This window comes from Lemur catta, chromosome 1 (genome assembly GCF_020740605.2).
Source record: "Lemur catta isolate mLemCat1 chromosome 1, mLemCat1.pri, whole genome shotgun sequence".
Lineage (NCBI taxonomy): Eukaryota > Metazoa > Chordata > Mammalia > Primates > Lemuridae > Lemur > Lemur catta.
The window spans coordinates 278,624,587-278,648,218 of NC_059128.1; the positions used below are offsets into that span (position 1 = coordinate 278,624,587).

At 36.4% G+C, this 23,632-nt stretch overlaps 1 protein-coding gene across 1 annotated transcript in view; it reads left to right on the forward strand.

The window, feature by feature from the left end:
- The window catches only part of TTC3 (tetratricopeptide repeat domain 3), a 108,127-nt gene that overhangs the window by 68,580 nt on the left and 15,915 nt on the right, over window positions 1–23,632 (forward strand). Inside the window, exons 31-37 of the mRNA XM_045540657.1 lie at window positions 495–562; window positions 2,565–2,729; window positions 8,277–9,342; window positions 10,305–10,370; window positions 15,246–15,395; window positions 20,598–20,737; window positions 23,187–23,255. Coding sequence (XP_045396613.1) covers window positions 495–562; window positions 2,565–2,729; window positions 8,277–9,342; window positions 10,305–10,370; window positions 15,246–15,395; window positions 20,598–20,737; window positions 23,187–23,255 — 1,724 coding nt within the window. The remainder of the gene's footprint in view (window positions 1–494; window positions 563–2,564; window positions 2,730–8,276; window positions 9,343–10,304; window positions 10,371–15,245; window positions 15,396–20,597; window positions 20,738–23,186; window positions 23,256–23,632) is intronic.

A 23,632-nucleotide genomic window follows, 5' to 3' on the forward strand; every position in this document is an offset into this window, starting at 1 on the left:
CTCAGGATTGATAGGATCCTTTCCTCCCACTTACCAAAAGCTCTCCTGCAAGTCCATGAGTTAAGCAGGGCATTATTTTTAAGTCTCATGGTGGGTTCTTCATGGCTCTTGTGTTTGATGTGGGGGAAGAAAAGGGTACAGGGATGAGAGAGTGAGTAAATCTTAGAAGACTTTCAGCTCCAGTAAACTTTTCTTTTTGTCTTTGACTATGTGCCTTTAGTTTAGCCAAAATGGGAGTTTAAACTGAGTGACATTTTAATTTTTTTGGAACATTAAAAGCCACCCTAAATGTTAGTTTGAGCTTATTTGTGGCTGTTTAAACTTAAATTACTATTAATAATGTGTTCCTATTCACAGGAAAATTTGGATAGGTCTTATATATTAGCAATTGGCATGCATGTTTATATAAGCATTCCTTAATTTTAATGGTACTTTTTTCTTTAATGGAATTTTGAAGTAGAAAATCATTGTCATTTTTCTGTCTTTTAAACCAGCCTATGTTAGTTGGGTCTGGGACAACTTCAGTAACACCAAATGAGACTTCTTCAGGTGAAAACCATAAGTAAGTACAATTTTAAAATTTTTACTTCATTTTTAACTCAAACGTTTTCATTAATGGGGTTAATTGAATGTACTATAAACTTGCCTTTTATTTCTCTAACTTCCATTTCTAAAGATGTGCATCTGTTGCGACAACTTGATGTAACCTATCTTGATTGAATTTATAGCATGGCTTGTAGGCATTAAGAATTCATTCAGGACCAGGCGTGGTGGCTCATGCCTATAATCCCAGCACTTTGGGAGGCCAAGGTGGGAGGTTCACTTGAGGCCAGGAGTTTGAGACCAGCCTGGGCAATATAGCAAGGCCTTGTCTCTACAAAAAAAAATTTTTTTTAAAAATAGCCAGTTGCAGTGTCATGTGCCTGGCAAGCACCTGGACTCCCAGCTACTTGGGAGGCTGAGGCAGGAGGATTGCTTAAGCCCAGGAGTTGAGGCTGCAGTGAGCTATGATTTTGTCACTGTACTCTATCCTGGGTGACAGAATGAGATCCTATCTCTTAAAAGAAAAAAAACAATTTAAACTGTGTTAAAGTCACAGGACTGATGACATTTAATCAATAAGTATATATTGAGAACCTACATGTGAGGTACTATGGGAAAATCCTAGAAAAATTTCTAGAAAATATTCTTTAAAATATTCAATGAAGAGAGCGTCTTATTGATAATCACTAGCATTTTTGCTATAACAGAAGAGAGGAAGATGTTTTGGAAGCAACGTATGTTATGATTTATTTAACCTTGTATGTTAATGATTTTAATGCCATCTGGTTGTTAAAACTGAGTTTTCAAGAAACAATAAATACACATAAGATGTAAAACTAGTGAATAGCAGTAACCTTTTTATATCCTTTTATGGACCAAAAACCCACAAAATGTTTTTTTTTTCACATTTTGAAAAGGAATTGTAAGAACAGATAAAATTTCCACATTTTCATGGATTCTTTAAGTGGAGGAATTGCTTTAAATTAAAATAATAATAGTCTTAGTACTTTTAGGTTGCTGTAACAATATATTATAAACTGTGAGTGGCTTACAAACAACAGAAATTTATTTTTCACAGTTTTGGAAGCTGGGAAGTCTCCAAGATCCAAGGCTCTGGCACATTTGGGGTGTGGTGAGGGCCCGCTTTCTGGTCGATAGGTGGTGCTTTCTAGCTGTGTCCTCCCATGGTGAAAGGGGACAAGGCAGCTCTCTGGGCCCTCTTTTATATGGGCACTAATACCATTCATGAAGGCAGAGCCTAATCACCTCCCATAGGTTCCACATCCTATCACCATCATATTGCTGTTTAGGTTTCAACATGTGAATTTTGAGGGACACATACATTCAGACCATAACATAGCCTTTACTGAGATTAACACTTATGTACCAGGCATTTTTCTAAGGGCTTTACGTATACAAACTCATTTAATCCACTCATCCAGCGTAGGAGATAAGTACTACAATTATGTTCATTGTAAAGATTAGGAAACTAAGGACAGGATAGTTGAGTGATTTGTCTAAGAACACAAAGCTTATAAATATAGCAGAGTCGGGATTTAAATCATGCAGTCGGGTTTTAGAGCCCACACTCAAACTACTATATCTTTTTAGAGTGCTAAAATCTGAAACTCATTTTAAAAAAAATTTTTTATTAGTACTTTTTAGCAATCTCAATCTCACTTTAACTTATTAGCAGTTATAATATAATCTTCATTTGCCTCTTAGCCCTTTAACAAGTTATAATAATGCAACATTGATTATTTAAAAAGGTGAAGTTTTAAAAAATTTGTTCCTTGCAGCAGACTGAATGGTTAATTGAAAGTGCTCACTCAGAATGTCAGATATAATATTTCTTAACTATAACTATGGAAGGTTAGCTTTTCTGCATTAAGTAAAGCTGAGTAACATTTTACTGTTGTCGTATCTATTTCAATTAGCCATTCTTATGGTTAAATAATAAGCCAAAAGTTTATTCACAAAATTAACTGGTTTTTTGTTTTGGGGGGTATTTTTTAAATCAGCAGGCGAAATTCAGATTCTGCAGGCCCATTTGCAGTGCCTGATCATCTTCGGCAAGACCTAGAAGAGTTTGAAGCTCTCTATGACCAGCACAGTAACGAATACGTTGTCCGCAATAAGAAGTTGTGGGATATTAACCCAAAACAAAAATGTTCAACTCTATATGAGTAAGTAGGTTAAAATTCCTACAGTTGTTATTGTATACTGAAGCTGCCAATTAAAGATCAGAAGTGGTTTACTTTGTATCTCTTATATTTATTAAAGGACTCATTTATTGGTTCTCACCCTCTGGGGAAGAACATTTTTTTTTTTTTTTGAGACAGAGTCTTGCTTTGTTGCCCGGCCTAGAGTGAGTGCCGTGGCATCAGCCTAGCTCACAGCAACCTCAAACTCCTGGGCTTAAGCGATCCTACTGCCTCAGCCTCCCAAGTAGCTGGGACTACAGGCATGCACCACCATGCCCGGCTAATTTTTTCTATATATATTTTAGTTGTCCAGATAATTTCTTTCTATTTTTAGTAGAGACGGGGTCTCGCTCTTGCTCAGGCTGGTCTCGAACTCCTGACCTCGAGCGATCCACCCGCCTCGGCCTCCCAGAGTGCTATGATTACAGGCGTGAGCTACCGCGCCCGGCCTGGGGAAGAACATTTTTAAAGATTTTGTCGAGCCACCGTGCCCGGCCTGGGGAAGAACATTTTTAAAGATTTTGTCGAGCCACCACACCTGGCCTGGGGAAGAACATTTTTAAAGATTTTGTCGAGCCACCGCGCCCGGCCTGGGGAAGAACATTTTTAAAGATTTTGTCAGGCCGGGCACGGTGGCTCACGCCTGTAATCCTAGCACTCTGGGAGGCCGAGGCGGGTGGATCGCTCGAGGTCAGGAGTTTGAGACCAGCCTGAGCAAGAGAGAGACCCCCGTCTCTACTAAAAATAGAAAGAAATTATCTGGCCAACTAAAATATATATAGAAAAAATTAGCCGGGCATGGTGGCTCATGCCTGTAGTCCCAGCTACTCGGAGGCTGAGGCAGTAGGATCGCTTAAGCCCAGGAGTTTGAGGTTGCTGTGAGCTAGGCTGACGCCACGGCACTCACTCTAGCCAGGGCAACAAAGCAACACTCTGTCTCAAAAAAAAAAGAAAAAGATTTTGTCAGATATTAACACAAAGTTAATTGTGGATTATTAATTATATAGAGTCCTAATGATTATTGGTTTTGTCAGTTTGAGCTGCTAATGTAGATACTTTTTACTTCTAAAACTGTTTCAGTATTTCCTGATAGCACTGATACAGTTCCCAGCCATAATCTTTTTATCACAAATTCTAAGGTATTCATGTAACAAATAATAATTTGATCTCATTGTCCTTATGTTATTGGATACAATTTTGGCATCTCATAATTCCAGTGACAAGCTTGTTGAAGTATTATCCTTTTATTGGGAAAAGGATATTAGGATGGTATTATTATTTCTGCTTGGATAGTAGTAGTTCCACTGGGATGATAGTACAGATGTACTATCCTACACCCCTGTATTATATTAGAGACTCAACTTCCTGACATTGATCTAATGAAAGAGAAACACACTTTTCTTTTTAAGTAACTCTGGGTGTGAATTACTTTTGGATTGAAAATGTGAATATGAAATTTGACAAATCAAATTTGAGTAAGGTGGATAAAACAATCAGAGAATTCAGGAAAATCTAGGAAACAGCTTCCCATTTTGAGTTTGGCATTAATAAATAGTGCATGAGGTCTTCCTCAAGAAAAGAAATTCAGGGCTAAGATCTGTAATAGGAAATTAATTTAAAAGCTAACTATTCTGAAAATCCTGTCACTCATCCACAATATGGTCATTTCTTCTATTTCCCTCAGTTACATTATTCCTATTTAGTCTTGTTATATTCTCTTAGGTTCCTCTTCATAGTTTTTCTTTAGAGTTGACTTGCTGAGCAAATCATATTTGCAGAGAACTGCATGACAATGTGGAAACAGCTGTAAAATTATACTACTATTTCTTAAAATATGCTAGAACTTACTTCAAGCTCGCCAAACTGAACCTAAAGTGTGTAGTTTTCAGTAGCTTGTCTCTTAAAGAATTTATTGCCATTATAAGCAAACAGCTTTATGAAGGGAATAAATAGACTGAGTGCTTTTATTTTGAGATAGAATTTTTCTCTTAGAAAACCAAGAAAATACAGTGTATTACATTTCAAAATATAATTCTTTGAATTTTCAAAAGTAAAAACATGGTAGCTTAAGAATGATTATTTATTTTATTGGCCAATTGATGAAAGAAATGAAAATAGAGACTTGCATATGAAAAGAATATAGAATAGAAAAATATTGGACAAGGAGTCAAGAATATTGGGATAACTGCAATGAATTAACCTTTTCTTGAGTTTAATACTTCACCTTAAAATAGGGAATTGGACTAATTTATTTTTAATTGCCCCTTCTAATTCTAACATTTTAGGATTTAGATCATCAAATCAAATTATTCTGCATTTAATTTTTCTTAACATCACTGTAGTGGTGTTAGTCAGTCAAGATTTATTGACCACATAAGATTAGGCACTGTTGCAGATTTCAGAAAAAGTAGGTGTAGTTCTGTCATGCAGCCTGCAGCATAGCAAGAGAGCTAAGATGATCATTGGTAGGATTACAGAATATTGCAAATAAAAATGACATTCCAAAGTAAGAATCATGAGCGTGTATAAAACAGTGATTTTCAAAGGGGCATTCCTAGTTAGTAGGATGGGAGTAGTTTTTGAAATGTTTTTCCCATTCCTGTCCTTTCTCCTATGCCAACAATGACATGCACTGATATTCTAAAAGTTTATCTGGGACTGTTACACAAATGGTCATCATCAAATTATGAAAATGTTGTATGTGCACATAGAAATATGTACATACATACATAACAGCTATTAATATCTCTGTGTAATTAGCTTTATTAATTTTTTTTATTCCTGTCATGTACAGTGTGCTCAGTTTTTTGCCTCTGGTTCTTAGGTACAGGAATACAAGCCCTATTAGCGTCTAAGACTTTGAAGGGGCCAGATGAGACAGGAGATTAATTTCATAACTGGGCCAAAACTGAAATGATCGTGTAAGCCTCACCATCTTAAGTTGTGTCTAGCATCTTTTGTTATAGCCTTAGAGTCTTTCATATCTACCAAACAGCTGCACCAGCACCAGGGTTCAGAGTGTTGATGGGCTGATTCTAACCCCTATAAAACACTAGATTATGAAGAAATTGTGTTTATGCTATTTTGGATCCAATGTATATCTTACTGAGCCTACTTTTCAAAGCATAGAAAAGTGTAAATACAGAGTTAAAGTTCATTTTGTGTTGCATTTCAACTAATAGTAGCTATAAAAATATAATTCACAGTGTGGTTATAGTACCATTTCTCTTTGGGCTAGGGACTTTTGTTGAGTTAAATTTTATTCTGCTTGAAGATATGAAAAATTTGTTGCTACTTAAGCCAGTGGACAAAAATGTGGAGGCTCTAATTCTTTGAAAAAAACTTTTTTTGTGATTTCAAAAGTAATAGTATAAATTATTATGGAAATTAAAAAAAATTTTTTTGAGCTTAAAGGAAAAAATGAAACTTGGGGCCAGGCACGGTGGCTCACGCCTATAATCCTAGCACTCTGGGAGGCCGAGGCCGGCGGATCGTTGGAGCTCAGGAGTTCGAGACCAGCCTGAGCAAGAGCGAGACCCCGTCTCTACAAAAAATAGAAAGAAATATATGGACAGCTAAAAATATATATATATATATATATATATATATATATATATATATATATATATAAAATTAGCCGGGCATGGTGGTGCATGCCTGTAGTCCCAGCTACTCGGGAGGCTGAGGCAGGAGGATCACTTGAGCCCAGGAGTTTGAGGTTGCTGTGAGCTAGGCTGACGCCACAGCACTCACTCTAGCCCGGGCAACAGAGTGAGACTCTGTCTCAAAAAAAAAAAAAAAAGAAACTTATGAATAACTCTACCACCCAGATATAATCACAGTTAACATTTGCTGTGTATTCTTTCAGACATAAAATGTGTATGTGTAAAACATATTTTTTTTTAATTTGCAAACTGTGATTTTACTACATACTCGATCTTGTCATTTGCCTTTTTCACCTAAAAATGCATGATATTTCTTCATTTCTTTAAGTATTCTTCAGGAGCATGACTTTTACTAGCTGCTTAATAATCATCACCTGGATCTGCGTTGTCATTGTGTTGCTAATCCCCTCTTGTGGTTGATACCTTGGTGATGAATCACTGAGGACAGTTTCCTTTCATGTGCTCTCTGTTCTTTAGTTACCACATTTCAGATTTAAGTATTTTAATCCAGGTAGGAAAGCTTTATTTTTCAGTGATACTATTTAATATTCATTATAGAGAGCAAAACTATACAGTCCAACAAATGCTTTAATTTTTTAAAAAAGTAAATACACATACACCATTCATAAGTTACTATGCCGTTGCTTAATGGCAGCTTAACAGTGACTGGAAAGGGGGCTGTCTTTGGACAGGTGGTAGGGGCTAATGTTATTTATACTGATCAACCAAAACCTCAACAAAGATTTCTGTTCCTGAGACTACAGTGCTTTATTTCTTTTTACTTTACTCTCCTTTGGCATCTTCTGCTTTTAGAAATTTCTCTATAAAAATGAAGTTTGTTGAGAATTTTAAAGCAAAGTCATATTTTACATTACCTTGCAAAACAACATGTAATGTGGGGGAGTTTGGAATGTAGGGATTATTCTAGGAGAAAAATATTCATCGTAAAGCATATTAAAGGAGATTTTGGAGTGACTTTTAAGTATTTAGAGTAGCAGTGCTGGCAAAGAGAAGTGGCATTGGGTTTTTATCAGAGTAGTGCTTCAAATAGAGGTTAATCATTTCTAAGTGTCCTATGCATTCATCTGCACAAAAAATTATTTTCTCTTGATTCAAAGAAGTGCAATGTTTATCTTCCTTATAATAAGTTGTCTTTCTTGTTAACATTAATTTACTAAGAAAGCCCCTTTGGAGGAGGCTTGTAAGTGGTTGCCTGGTGTGACTTATGCTAGTTATGCCACCGTACAAAGAGAATACAGAATTCAGTTGGAAGAAGACCTGCTTGAGTCTGATGCAATAGTGGGAAAAGGAAATGCACTCAGAACTGGAATGAACAAACCCAGTTCGGAAGTGGAGTCAGACTAAAGGCCCATTACTGTGGATCTGGGTCTTGAACTATATTAGTTTATTGGTCAGACATGGTTAATTTCAGTCCCTCTGCATCACTGAACATTCCTACACAGAAAAAATTTAATAGATTTACTGTTTGCAAATTCAAATAGGATTTTCTTTAAGATTTGATTTCCTTGGCATTCTTGTTACTTTTCTTGAATAAATTTTCTTGGTTGCTTTTAAAAAGATTATATAATTATATAATTGAAATTTATAAAATAATTTTTGATTCCCTTTTGCTTTTCTCAAAAATAAGGCAAAGGTTTATTTTCTAAGGGGTAGACAAAATTTTGTTTATAGTATCTTTCATTGCAGTTAACCTTACATTTCTTTTTGGGGAAGAGTTGACTTCAGTGAGAAGTGAAATAGTAGTATTTTGCTTTGGGAGAATAATCTTTTTTTTTTTTTTTTCACTTAAACATGTGCAAGTACCTCATTATACTAACTCATGTAAATGTAAATTTTTTCCAAGTTACTTCTCTCAGTTGTTGGAGGAACATGGTCCTTTGGATATGAGTAACAAGATGTTCTCTGAAGAATATGAGTTTTTCCCAGAAGAAACACGACAGATACTAGAAAAAGCAGGAGGTTTAAAATCTTTTCTCCTGGGATGTCCTCGTTTTGTTGTGATTGACAACTGTATTGCATTGAAGAAAGTTGCATTACGGCTCAAGAAAAAAAGGAAGAAGAAAAACATTAAAACAAAAGTAGAAGAAATTTCAAAAACAGGAGAGTATTTACGAGTTAAACTACCACTGAATCCAGCTGCTAGGGAATTTAAACCAGATGTAAAGTCCCAACCAGTGTCTGATTTATCTTCAGCATCAGCTTCTGAAGATGTGAAACCCAAACCTGTGCCTGCTGATTCTCCCGAACCAGCTTGTGAAGATGTGAAGCCCAAACTGGTAACCGATGATTCTTCTGCACCAGTTTTTGAGGATGGGAAATCCAAAGAGGTCACTGCTAATTCTCCCAAACCAGTCTCTGAGGATGCAAATCACATGCACCTTTCTTGTGAGTCTCCTACAATAGTTACTGAGGATGTGAAACTAACCTATTGGACTCAATCCCATTTGGTCACAGGATTCTGTACGTACGTTCCTTTTCAGAGATTTGATATCTCCCAGGCAACTCCAACGTACATAAACATGTTACCAAGTTTGCCCCAGTATGCCAGTCTATTCGCACCTTTGGCCAGCATTTCCTCTGAATATCAGCTGCGAAGATCAGTACCAGTGGCGCCATCTTTTGTAGCCGATGACAGAGCAGATAAAAATGCTGCTGCATATATTGAGGGTCATCATTTGAGTGCTGAGAATGCCACTGGCAACCAGATTGCTTCTGAAACACAGATCCTTGAGGACTCTTTGGGAACATCTGGAAAGTCACCGTGCAGCACAGGTGATGCTGATACAGTCCTGAGTGAGTCTAACAGAAATGATGGGCACTGTGGAAATTCTGACAACAAATGTGAAGTAAATCTGGAAAGTACCAGTGCAGTAACAAACATTCCACGTACACAGATGGTCGCTGTACAGGTAAGACTTAAATAGAAAAAGTCTCCTTCATACTGAAGTTAAATTTTCCTTTTCATTTTTATTGCCATTATATTCATTAAAGTCCTTAAAATTGATTGACTTTATAATGGTTACTGAAGCTTTTGCTTGAAAATATTTTTAAAATATGAACCTTTTTGTGAGGTGTGACAGATAATCTTGTCAGAAAGAGTTTGAGTCCAATAAATAATACCCTTCTTCCCTACTCAAAGCCTACATAAATTGAGAAGTAAGATAAAGGAGTCAGCAGATGGAGCCAGAACATCACCTTAATAATTAATAAAAGTACAGTAGGAGGATGTGGTTATTTTTGTAGAATAGTACATGTGCTAACAGCCCACATCACCCTGCCTTACCTGCCAGTTAACAGGAGGGGCAGGCTGGGAGGCCCCCTTGGCTTGGGGTGCCTACAGCATAGGAGTTACTGCCTGGAGGAGGAAGGGGAAATGTGCTGGCAGCTCTGCAGAGAGAAAGAAAGGGAAAAGTCTGGGCTCCACATGCCCAGCTTCTCCTGCCAAACCAGGGGAGGAATGAGGGTGTTAAACACAGATAACCAGATAGAAACGAGGAATGAATGTGTGTTAAGAGTTCTTTCCTAAGAAGCATAAGAATAAATTGAGGTTCTTCTATAGTTGCCTTCAATAGGGTGTGAATTCATTCAATCCTTATTAAATTGTTCCACTCCTCATTATGTTTCCTGTTTTCCTGGAAGCTTTGAAAAAAATATGTTAAAAGTAATGAACCAAAATGATTTTCAATTATAAATTCTAAATAACTTTCCTAATATAAATATTTATAGAAAGCACGGAACATAATCTAAATTATTGGGGGAAAAAAAGCCTGGAAAAAATTATGAACATTCTTCAGAATGTAATTACATCATGGATTTATTTTGCTAGAACAATTGAGATAAATTGAGTTTATATGTTTGCTTTGCCCCATAGGTTTCTTGGAACATAACATACCAGGAAGTCAATACTGAACCATATGATCCTTTTGAGGCACAACATGTGAGTCAAATTTTATTAAACTGTTTAAAAGTTTAATTTTCATTAATTTGTTTAGATGAGATGATGAACTAGAACCATTTTGGAGCCAGCTAATTCCATACAAAGTTATCATAAGATAAGTTTAAGAACATAACCAAAAAATTATTGTTTTCTTTTTATTGTTGAAATTTGAGAAGGGGAGGCAAAGGAAAAGGTAAGTTAATTTTTCTAGCATATTTATTTCAAAGTATAATGGTTTTATTGGTTTTAACTGGTATAATGAACATGTAATAATTTATAAATAAGTTTATTCATATGAATAACACAGAAAGGTATTATAAATATCTTATTGCTATAAGGATGATTGAATTAGAACATCTATTAATATAATTTACTTTGTTAATATATCATAAGAGAAAAATTATCTGATCACCTCTATAGTTGCTGAAAAGGTATTGGATAAAATTCAAGTCCCTGTCTTGACCACAACTGGTAAGAAAATGAGAATTGATGATTATTTCTCAACATGAACATGCTATTATCTTTCTCTCTTAAACCAAAAGCTATCATCTTTTATTAATGGCAGAACATCACCATTAATACTTATTATTATCATAGAGATATTAACTAACAAAATTCTATATGAAACAGAAATAAGATGGAAAAGAGGAGGTATAAGTATCATTGTTTACAGAGGCTAAGATTGTGTGCTGGGAAAACCCAAAGTGATAACTGAAAACCTATACCAAAATGTAAGAGAATTCAAAAAGATGATTGGACACAAACTAATACCTTTGTATATATAAACAACAGCCTGTTAGTATATTAGAAGCAAAAAAACCCAAAAGTCGGCCGGGCGTGGTGGCTCATGCTTATAATCCTAACACTCTGGGAGGCTGAGGCGGGAGGATCGCTAAAGGTCAGGAGTTTGAGACCAGCCTGAGCAAGAGCAAGACCCCGTCTATACTAAAAAAGAGAAAGAAATTATCTGGACAACTAAAAATATATATAGAAAAAATTAGTTGGGCATGGTGGCACATGCCTGTAGTCCCAGCTACTTGGGAGGTTGAGGCAGAAGGATTGCTTAAGCCCAGGAGTTTGAGGTTGCTGTGAGCTAGGCTGACGCCACAGCACTCTAGCCAGGGCAACAAAGCGAAACTCTGTCTCAAAAAAAAAAAAAAAAAAAAAAAGAACCCAAAAGTGTATGAGAAGAAAATAATTCCATTTTCAATAGCAACAAAAAGATTAAATACTGGCCGGGCGCGGTGGCTCACGCCTGTAATCCTAGCACTCTGGGAGGCTGAGGCGGATGGATCGCTCGAGGTCAGGAGTTGGAGACCAGCCTGAGCAAGAGCGAGACCCTATCTCTACTAAAAATAGAAAGAAATGATTTGGACAGCTAAAAATATATGTAGAAAAAAATTAGCCGGGTGTGGTGGTATGCGCCTGTAGTCCCAACTATTTGAGAGGCTGAGGCAGTAGGATTGCTTGAGCCCAGGAGTTTGAGGTTGCTGTGAGCTACGCTGATGCCACGGCACTCTAGCCCGGGCAACAGAGTGAGACTCTGTCTCAAAAAAAAAAAAAAAGATTAAATACTTAAATCTGTGTAAAGAAACTTTACACATAGCTGGCAAATTTGTGCTGGCAGTTGGTAGGAGGCTTCAGTTTCTTGCGTTGTGGACCTCCACGTAGCGCTCCTTGAGTGTCCTCCTGGGGCCTGGCTTTCCCTAGAGTGAGTGATCCAAGGCAGAAGGAGTGATGACTTTTATGACCTGCTTTAGGAAGTCATGCTCCATCATTTCTGCTATGTTGTCTTGGTCACACGGACCAACCCACTAACCCTGATACATGGTAGAGGAGGTCTATAGAAGGATGTGAATATCAAGAGGCTAGGATCTTGAAAGCTATCTTAGAGGCTGGTTACTCCACAGGATTTATTTGTAACTAGACAAATTGATTTTAAAGTTCACATGGAAAAGTGAACAACAGGAATGGCCAGGGAAAAGGAACTATAAGAAAAGGAGTTGTATAACTAGATAGCAAAACACAATATAAATCTCTATTATCACATACATAGACCATTCAAATAAGAGTCCAATGGAATAGAAGAATATAGAAATTTAAGGTATAATAAAGATGATAAATCATCAGTGAGCAAAAATAAATTACTAAATACAAGGTTTTATGAGAAATAGGTTGCCATCTAGAAAAAATTAATTTGGGCATCTACCTCTTTCCTTATACTAAAATAAGTTCCAGGCAGATCAAAGATTTAAATATATAAAATGGACCCATAGAAGTACCCAGGAAAAAAAGGGAAAATTTTTTTCATAAGATTAATAAATAGCATGGCAAAAAAGTATGTTTATATACATAAACATGTATATAATGTGTATATTCATTTGCATAGCATATGTATTTATAAGAACAAATATACACATGTGGTATCAAAATACATGACAAACTAGGACATTATTTGCAGCATAGGACAGATAGAGAACTATTAACAATTTCCTTAATATATAATAAGTTTCTATAAATTAATAAGGAAAAGATTAACAACCTATCACAAAATGGGAGTGGATCTGAATAGATGATCCACAATAAAAGAAATATAGATGATTTTTAAACATATAAAAAGATGCCCAACCCCACTTGAGATAAGAAAAACTGTCATTTAAATGTTACTGAAATGTACGTGCATATTACTGGGGAAGGCAGTTTGGAATTGATCTGCCCTCATGTGTTTTTAGAACAGTGAGCAAAGATACTTGTATATTTGTTTCATCTATATTTGTATCAGCAAAAAACTGAATATAATCTAAACATCTATCAATAGTAGACTAAATTATGGTATATCTGTATAATGAAATATTATGCCATTATTTAAAAATGAAGCAGTTCTATAATTACTAATATGGAATAAATCACAAGATCAAAGGTACAGTTAAGTAGGAAGAAGTAAGGTTAGAATTTTGTGTTTCCTGCTTTTATTTGTACAAACATCTTTATAGCTTTTGCTAGTTATAAAAATAATATAGAATCCTGAAAATTTTTTAAATTGAATAATACTGAAAATTATGAAAGAAGAATTAAAAATCATCTTTCTTGTCACTCATGTTAGTATTTTGATGTCCAGCCTTCCAGGCCTTATTTGAACATTTACATATAACTAAGCAATATCTTTTAAAAGATGGGATCATGCTGTATATGTTGTCTTTGAAATTTGCAGTCTTCAATTAGTATGTTATGGACTTTTTTCCACATCAGTAAATACAGATTTATAGCATCATTTTAAATGGATGCGTGTTATTCCATTGTACAAATGTATAATAATTTATTTGACTGATTTTTTATTGTTGAACATTTAGATTGTGTCAGCTTCTCAAAATGCTTACAAAACAATGCTGTAGTGAACATTTTTGCCTGTATGTGAGTATATGCCGAGTAGAGTAATGGGTGTTGAAGTCTTTCGCCATACTTAGCTTTAAACCAGGTAGGTTCTGTTGCTGATTTGAGTGGTTTTGACCTGCAAATAAATATTCCATCGGTGATGGGAACATTCACAAATGCTTTCTTAAATTAGCTTTTATTTTAGGACCTTGATGCCAGTATAGTTGATTGCTAGTTTCTCAACCAGTGAGACTTGCATTTGAATCCCAGCACTGCTGCTTTCTTCTGGGGTTTTGAGAACTTGCTTCACATCCCTAAGCCTTGGTTTACTAATCTAATAAAAGAGAAAATAATATATTTTTCACAGAAGTGTGGTGAAGTTTAAATGTAATAACACAGAAGTGTTATTTAACTTCCTGTTTCTGTTGGTGATTTGGGGTATACAGATTAATTACAAGTTGCTATTCATTGTGATCCATTTGCTGAACTGAGAATGAATATAGAGGTAACTGAGATCTTAAACCATAAAGTCTTACTTCTGGATCATAGTACTGTTGACCATTTAATTTATTATTTAAACATGGACTCTATTCATAGTGCTAAACTTTCAGTCTGGGCAGACATAAGCTGAGAATCTCTGAGGCAGACTGACATGTATGGTCACCCTAGCCATAGTTCACAGTTCTCTAACTAATGATTCACAGAATTTCACATAGTTGATTCCCTGCCTTTTTATACTTGGAGGATGCTAAGGTGTTGGGAGAAGGTACAGGGGATGTTGAAGGTGGACCAGATTTAGGCCTGGGATAGATTTCCAAAGCCTGGTGCTACAGGGAGGGCTTCTCTCCTGCAGCTGGGAGAAGTTGCCAGCATCAAACAGATACTCTTTCAAACACAAATGTCTGGTTGCTTCCAGGCTTAGCAGTATGAAAGGTTTCAAAAAATACTTACATAATAACGTTTTTTTGTTCACCAACATTTCATATTACAGAATGGTCTCTGATTGCTTTCTTTTTGCTAAGCTGGTCCAAGAAACAGATAACTGAAAATAATTCATTGATAATATTTTAACTTGTCTTTTCGAAATAACCAGCAAGTATTTGTTAATATTTGAAACACAATATGTCCTGTTCATATCTAAAATATACATGTATATGCAGCTTTTTAAGCCTAATAAATAGTTCTTTGTGTTAATTATGAAGAGTGACATTTACCTCAAACTATTGATCTAATATTGAATCCTTCTAAAACAAATATTCAGAGCTAATTATAGTACAGATTGAAAAGTTTCATTGTGAATTCCAATAATATGAATGATTATATTTATAAAGTAGCTGGCTTTGCTAAACAATATTTAGGGGTTTTTAATTCCTGAATTATGGTGACATTTCCCTTGTAAATTTTCACCTGCCTTTCATTCTCCTTTATTTTGAGAGAGTTCAGAACAAGATCATAAATAGGCATTTTTAACTATTTTGAATAATTTTGTAATATATTTTTTAGGGGGAAATCACACAGATTGAAAAAGAGTACGAAGTATTACAAGAGCAGCTTAAAGAAGCATGTGAAAATTATGAGCAGATAAAACTTAAGAGCTCAGAAGAGACCAGGGACCTGGAAGAAAAGCTGAAAAGGAAATTAGAAGAAAACAAGGTAATCCTATCTCAGATCTCTCTTTAATTGCATGTGGTATAGTTAGGAGAATATAACTGTGCTTATGGGGCTTCAGTTAGCTAAACATCTGCATTGTTGGCTAAACAAAGGATTCTTTCACAAAATTACCTGCTTCAGATGTCTCTATGACATATTAAAATGAGTGTTTCTTGCAGTGTTTTAGAACCTCTACAAGTTGCTGTATGAGAAAAGGGCTGTAAATCTAGGTTTTAATTTATGTATAATTCAGTGTGCTTGGTTAACTAAAACTCTACTTTATGCTGACTGAATTCGCAGGTAAATTCTCATTTATATTGAGAGGCAGCATAGCTTGAGAGGTTCGGAGTATGCCCCTGGGGACTGGCCAGGTTCAGATCCAGACTTGGTTTTGTACTAGTTCTAATATTGGGCAAGGTACTTAACTTCTCTGTGCTTTAGTTCCTTATCTGGAAAATTTGGGTAACAATAGCTCCCATTTCAGGGGATTAGATTAATACTTGTGAAGTATTTAAAACTGCCTGGTACTGGTAAGGACTGTCAGTGTTACTACGACTGCTGTTATTGCCATCATCTTCGTCTTACTCCTAAGGAAGTATAAGAATACAACGTGCAGCCTTCGCCATATCAGAATTGTGAAGTCACCCAGAGTGTCTTGTCTGACTCTGCTGACCTTGAATTCTGTTAGCTAAGGTGGATCATCAGGCTCACGTATGGGGCAAGGCCAGATTGAATTAGTGGGAGAATGGAATTATAGTAGATGTGAGGAAATCATGGTGCGTTTAGTTTTAAAAGCTACCATCTTCTGTTCAGAGAGGTAACGAAGGGATATTAATCCATTTAAGAAAGGAAGAATTTGTTCCAGAAGTCTGGTTCGGTAGCTGGGGTAACATATTAAAATAGAAGAAAATTAGCTTAATGGGACCTTAATCAGGAAAGTCATTTACTGAGATTTACCCAGAAGAAAAGGGGCAGTTTGTAAAGGTAACTGTCACAACATTCCCCAGGACCTGTTCATACTCAGCATGAACCTGGGGAGATTTGAAGGATAAGAAAAATTAGATGGAACTGAGACTTTTGCTCAGTTGCCTGGTTCGGAGAAGGAAAATAAAGAACAAAAGTAAAACCCTACATTTTAATAGCAGAGAGACACATGGAACACAAGTTTGAATAAGCTACTTAGGAGGTTTAACAAAATAAAATATTTTTATAAACTTTGTATTACCTCGGGAAAATTCACTTTTAATAACTCCATATGGGAATGCCTATGGCTGCCTGTCTGAGTGATGAGGGCAGACTGGGGACATAGTCGCTTGGCATTCAATGAGTGAGGTTTATGTCTGGCAGAGGCTTGCCCAGCTTTATAATTGCTGGTCTGACTGGGTGCTGCATTGGTACGTTCACCAAGGCTCCTTTCATTGTACAGTTAGTCAAGAAGCATCTAGGAAGTAAAGCCCCCAGAGGGGAGGGCCGTGAGAAAGCCGCATCTCTGGCTGAGGGGCTCTGGCTCTTGGGCTTCTTAACAGATTAAGCCTCTGCTGTGGTGTGGCCCTGCCCAAGAGTGGTCAGTCTTAAAAGGGCTGTTATTTAGCCCCCCCACCTTATAGGCCTGCTAGGTGATTAGACTTCCCATGTAAAATGTGCGCCTGTTTCCTACCAGGATAAATTGCCAGGCTGAGTCCCTTAGCTTGGCGTCCACACAAGAGCACAATGAGACTTAGCCACGGTCATTACTTCATTAATCATGATTGTACTCATAGCTTGTGGAGAAATTTTTTCATAAACATAAAAAGAAGTTTGTGGCTTTTAGTGCTCTTTTTCCCTTGGCCCTCAACTGTAAATCACTGAGGTTATGAGTTTTTACCTTTTACTTCACAGCTTTTTGATACCACATTTGGATGCAATTAGAAGATGCATGTCCTCACCCGGTTACAGAGAACAGAAGAATTGGCAATTAATCAGGTCTCAGCGCTCAGGCACTGGCGTCAGACTACCCGTGCCTCACCCCGGCCCCCACGCAATGGCTTTGTGACTTTCGACGATTCCTTCAGCCTCTCTGACCCCCAGTCTCAATAATGATGTAATCTCTGCTGCATAGCTTTGTGAAGCCTCACTGGGGGCTGGAAAGGATGGGGATGGCCGGAGACAGTAACAGTACTCACAGAGGAATTGTCCCACCCCAAGCACTGCTCATGCCCCCGCTGAGAAAGTCAGTGTTTTACAAAGCACTTTAAGAGTGCTTAGAATACATTAACCATCAAAAAAAAAAAAAAATCTGAGCTAGCTATTACATACAGCTAATGGGGTTTTATTATCATGAGCTAGGAATGTCTCGATAGATAAATCGGCCCTTTATCTATTCTTTGCTAGAGAAAAATAGCTATTCTGAAGTTGTTTTTAATGTACCCTAACCTGTGACTGGCACTGGTTGTGGTATTGCTTAAGGATATAGGTTCTTTTCTGTTAGAGATAAAATTCACATAACATAAAATTTGCTGTTTTAACCATTATAAAGTATACAATTTAGTGGGTTTTTTTGTATGTTTACATTATTGTGTAACCATTACTACCGCCTGATTCCAGAAAGCTTTCATCATCCCCAAAAAGAAAGCTCATATTCATTATTCAGTCATCTCCATCTGCTCAGGACATATGTTATTAAGATGCTTTAGTGAGACTTTCTTATAGCTAAGAGAGGTATTTAGTTGACATTGGCTCTTAAAACACTGTCAAATTATTTGGGCCAGAATAATTTACAGGTAGAATTTTGGACCTTTGTGCTGTTTCTATATTAGAACAGAATCTTGGCCCTTCCTGCATAAGCTTTCTCAGCCTATGTCTTTGCAGAGGTGGAGATTCTCCTGTTCAGTCATGGGTCCTTGCCAGGTCCAGCCTTTTTTCAGTCTAACATTTATGGAGCTCATATTGTGTCATACTCAATTGTTAATTTTTACATGTATTTAATCTCAAAATAGTCCCAGTGTTATATTAGTGCTATTGTCTAGCCCTCTAGTGTTATCTCTGTTTTACTGGTGAGGAAATGGAAGTAGGAGCAGTTAATGCAACTTGCTCCAGGTCACACCAGTACTAAGTGGCAGAACAGGTTGTGAGCATCAGACTCCAGATCCCTTGTATTTGTTCTCTTCAGAGAAGGTCACTTCCACAACCAGTTCAGTGACTGTTAAAAACATTTCCCAGCACTTCACTAGCAATTTGGCTGCATCAGTTACTTACTGTCATAATGCTGATTTCATTGAGAAAAAGATTATCAGAAAGGATTTACAGTTATATCAATAAACTGTGCTTATAGAGGATACAGTTGTGTATAACCTGTTTTTTTCTTTTCTTCTAATGTGTGAAAGAAAAGGATTCAGGAGATTATTCTTTTCCATGAAGTCAGAGACAAGCTTATGGTAGCTGACCTGGTTAGCATTGTGAGGCAGCTGTATCATTAAAGGGTGGTTAGTACAAACAGCAGATGAACTCAGTGTAGCATTTTCACTGACTGACTTGTATGTGTGTATATGTGCACATGTGTTTGTAATACTTTGTGCTTTTTGATACCTGAACTCCTTCAGGTACTTGTTGCCAAGTAGGTTCTTATGCCCCAGCATAATCTTTTGGTTGCAGTTAATCTCCCAGCCAAAGGGCTAGATCTAAAGTGAAATCATTGGCTCAGAACAGAACCATGGGATAGGCGAGAATCAAGGTTGGCTTGGCTGCCAGCAGCAAGGCATGCGAATTGATATTGGTTTTGCTAGTTTAATGGAACGAGGTAGAATAAAGGATTTTGTAGGTAGAGTGAGGATGGTGGCCACCCCGTTCACAGTAGGACTTTACAAATTCAGAATCAGCAAGGTTGCAGCAAGGAAAATGTGAGCAGATTGGTCCCAGGCTAAAGGGAATGACACTGAGCCTAGGAATAGTTGGCCTGCACATTTCACAGCCGTCAGCATTACGACTTTATCCTTGCTGTAAGACTTAGAAGTCTTAAAGGACCTTGACTGGTTAGCAAATCTGCCTCCCAGAAACACGGAAAACCTTGGGTGTCTACGGCTAAAGAGGGAGCAGTGGCCTCTAAAGTGATGATAGAGCTTTTGACTTGAGGGCCATTATTTCCGACAAAGTCCATGAAGGTTGACTTTAGGGTCCTTTATGAGGGAGAAGTCCGTGTGTTTCCATAGCCGAGCCCTTGTCCTCAGTGACCTAGGCATATTCTAAGCCTAAGCAGGAAGTTCAGGCTGGCGCCACAGAACATGATAGGAAGTGAAAAATTAAAGGTCTCCCTAAAGCAAATACGAAGTTAGGATTTCATTAAGCAGTCATTGGCAATAGTAGAATTTCAAACTGGGAAATATTTAACATGTTTCTTTTAGTTATTTATTTTAAATATTGCTTTGATTCTCTAATTTACATTTAAATTATTAGAAAATTAACATGGAGAATATTTTACTTATAAATGACTGGTATTTATAAGCATGTGCCCCACCCAGGCCCCTTGCTTCCATTGAACGGATATTTCAGAAATGAGAAAACTTTTAGAGAATTTGTGGATTGAGAAGTTTCAAAAAGCAGCAGCTACATACATAAGAGGCTTACAGATGGCTGGGTGTCAAGTGGTGGTGTTCCTGACCCTCCAGGGGAAAGGTAGCTAGCATTGGCCTTGGAAGAGGTTTTCGTTTCTCTTTGTCACACTGCCTGAAGTTCTGGCAGGTTTTGCATCCCAAATGCCTTTATTTATTTATTTATTTATTTTTTTAATTTCAGCGCATCATGGGGGTACATAAGTTCAGGTTATATACAATGTCCAAATGCCTTTAATGACCAGAGGATCACATTTATGTTTATAAAAGCAAACAAAAACTATTAGACTTGCCAGCTAAGACACGTGTACTACCTCTAAATTAGAGGATCATTTAGGCTGAAGAGTGAAGTGTGTGTACTCCTGGGCTCATTGAAGTGCAGTACCTTACTGTAATCAGGTGCACCCTGTGGGTAGGATGTGGCTGTGTGATGTGACTTCATATCCCCAGCGTGTGGCCGTGGGGCATAGCCTGCCACAGGTCACCAGCTCTGGAGTGTCTGTTCCACTGAACTTGAGTCATTGTTTAAGCTATGACAGTGTCACAATTCTAGTCTTTCAGGCTCTTTTTTTAAAAAAGTAAATCTTGCCATTGATTTAAGTACTTTCTAACATGTTTTTAGATCTCAAAGACAGAATTAGATTGGTTCCTCCAAGATTTGGAAATAGAAATTAAAAAGTGGCAACAGGAGAAAAAAGAAATCCAAGAAAGACTGAAAGCACTGAAGAAGAAAATGAAAAAGGTTTCAAATGGCAGTGAAATGTAAGTAACAATTGAAAGGCAATAATTTGAATTGTTTTTTTGAATATTGTCTCTTTTGGTTATTTTCACATTTTTGATATTTAATTTCAACCTGTATCAAGTAAAATAAAAATTTGTGGGTACTATTTTCAGTGTTTTTATCTCATGTTTAAAAGATCAATTGTCTCACCTAAAGCTTTTTCTAAACTTAGCATGCTTTCAGATAAATTATGTAAAAGTCAGAGTAGCATGGGTCTGAGAATCCACCAACAGCTGATTTCCTTCCAGTCAGAACATCATCCCTTACTATGAATGTTACCTTTGACCCTCTCTCTTATTGGTAAAATGAGGGGCTGGTGTAGATCTAAGGTTCTTTCCATAAGATTCTGTGATGATTATTTTATTTATAATTAGTTTTATCCTGAATCTTTAAATTATTGAAATTTGGTCTTGCAGTGTGAAGGATCTGGTAATACATACAGATCCTGGGCATAATTGTCAGGTGGGCCAAGTATGTTTTAGGCTCCATCCCTGACCTCCCTCTGTTTTTTCACAGTGATATGTCATGTATTTCCTCAACTTAAGTGTTAACTACTGCTGTGTAACAAAACAGCCAAAACTCAGCAGCTTCAGTTAACAGCCATTTTATTTGCTCATGATCCTGCAGCATGGGCTGAGTTCAGCTGGGCCACTCTTCTGCTGGTCTTGCCAATAGTCTCTTATGTGGCTGAAGTTAGCTGGGGGTAGCTGGGGCTGGGCTCAGATGGGATACTGGGATGGCTCTGCCTCACTTTCTCCATGTAGCCTCTCCCTGTGACTCTTATCCATGTGGTCTTTCTATGCAGTCTCTAGCGTGGTAGCCTAACTTCTTATGTGATGGCCAAGAACTCCCAAGGGTGCAAAAGTGGAAGCTGCCAGGCCTCCTGAAGGTTTAGACCCAGAACTATCACAGCATCATTTCTGCCACAAATTGTTGCTTAAAACAAGTCGCAAGCTCAGTCTAGATTCAAGGGCATGAATAATGGGAGGGAGACATGGTTCACTGGGGGCCATGCTACATACTCACCTTTCAAGGGCATTTGTATATTTTTCCATGGTCTATGACATATGATCAGATGACTTTCATTATAAGTCTTCATAGCATTACATTTGGGCAGTTTTAGGCAATCCTTAGACGAAGGAGGAAATAGAAAACACAGCTATAAAATTTTCACTCCCTGTTTCATGTCATTTTGATGTGGAGCACATTTATGGAAATAATATCTGTAAAGCTCTTAATATTTGAGCATGTCCAGGCTTAATCATTTTAAGTTATTAAAAATACAGAAATATTTAATATGTATTTTTTATGTTCAGTTCAGATATACTATCAAACTAGACAACTAGAGGCTGTTAATAAGAAAAATTTTTTCTATACTAGTATAAAAGGTAACTTTCTGCTGAGGAATAAGCTTATTGTTGATTTTTTTCATTTTATTAATATATTTCTTTGCCTTTTCTGTCACAATTTAAAGATAAGCTATACGCTTCTCTAACCTTTTTGCTTTTTGCACGTTCCAAATAAATGCTTTAAAGCTAAATTTTTGTATGTAGATTTTTAAGTAAAATCTTAAAACTTTTGTGATCTCTTTCTTAGAGAAGCACAAAGGATATGAGGAATGATTTTTCTGATGTTTCTATGCTTTTGATCACACTTTAGTATTTATTAAGAAATGACTAGGACAGGATTGGTGCAATGATATAAACCAGAGGTGATGATGAAAGAAGGCAGGGACTCCATGAGATTGCCGGCCCAGTATCGAGTATTTGAAGGAGGGAGGAAGTGTTTTACAAAAGAGATGAAATGATAGTTAAACTTCCTTTTATTGGAAACTTGGGGATTTTAGTAAATAAAGATGACAGAAAAGGTGTCTCAGGATAGCATGAAAGAAGAGGCAGAACTTGCCTTGTGCAGGGCATTGCTGAAGAATCAGATTCACGTGCTTTGTTTTGAAAGGCTGTCAGTATGTGTGTGTGTGCATGCATGTATTTTAAGTTGACTTTAAGTTCTATTTTAAAGAGTAGAAAACTATTCTCATTTTGATTGAGAATTCATGTATTTTCCATTTGAATGAGAACCACTAATGACGCTGACGGTAATGCCACAATACCTGTGCTCTCTGTCTGTCTCCTGTTGAAACCATCCTGAGGTGCACTTCTTGGCCTGAGATGGGGTGCTCTACCTGTAAGCCTATGACTTAAGAGTGAAGAAAAAGGTGATCTGTCCTCCATATGTAAAAGGAAAATTTCCCAGAAGGAAAATGACCTCAAATTCTTTGCCTGTTTAGAAGACACTAGAAATGAAACAAAATATAAAAACAAAAAATTCAAGAAATATTTATATAGATGTGGGTAGAATTTACTGTGTGAGATTGTGTTAAAAAAAACAACTTTGAAAATTAATTAAACTTTGGTGATTATGCTTTTATAGGTTTACCCAGCAAAACGATGGACAGGATAAGGAATATGAATTACATCTGGATCAGTCTCTTGAAATCAGGCAAATTAAATTTTCTTTTATATCTTCTTATATTTTTAATATAAGAAGCCACAAGCACACTAGACTTTTAAACATATTGTCTGTTTCTTTTAAATAATTATGTTTCTATTTTCTTTATTTCTGTCATTTCTATTGCATTTTTAAAATTAATATTTAATAATTAATATTTAAATAATTAATTATTATTAATTATTAATTATATTATTAATTATATTATAATTATTATTATATTATATTATTAATTATATTATTAATTATATTATAATTAATATTTAAATAATTAATATTTAAATAAATGTATTCTTGGAATATCTTTAAGTGTTTTTATTTTACAAGGTTTTTGCATGTATTTCCCATTGTCAATATAAAATATCCTG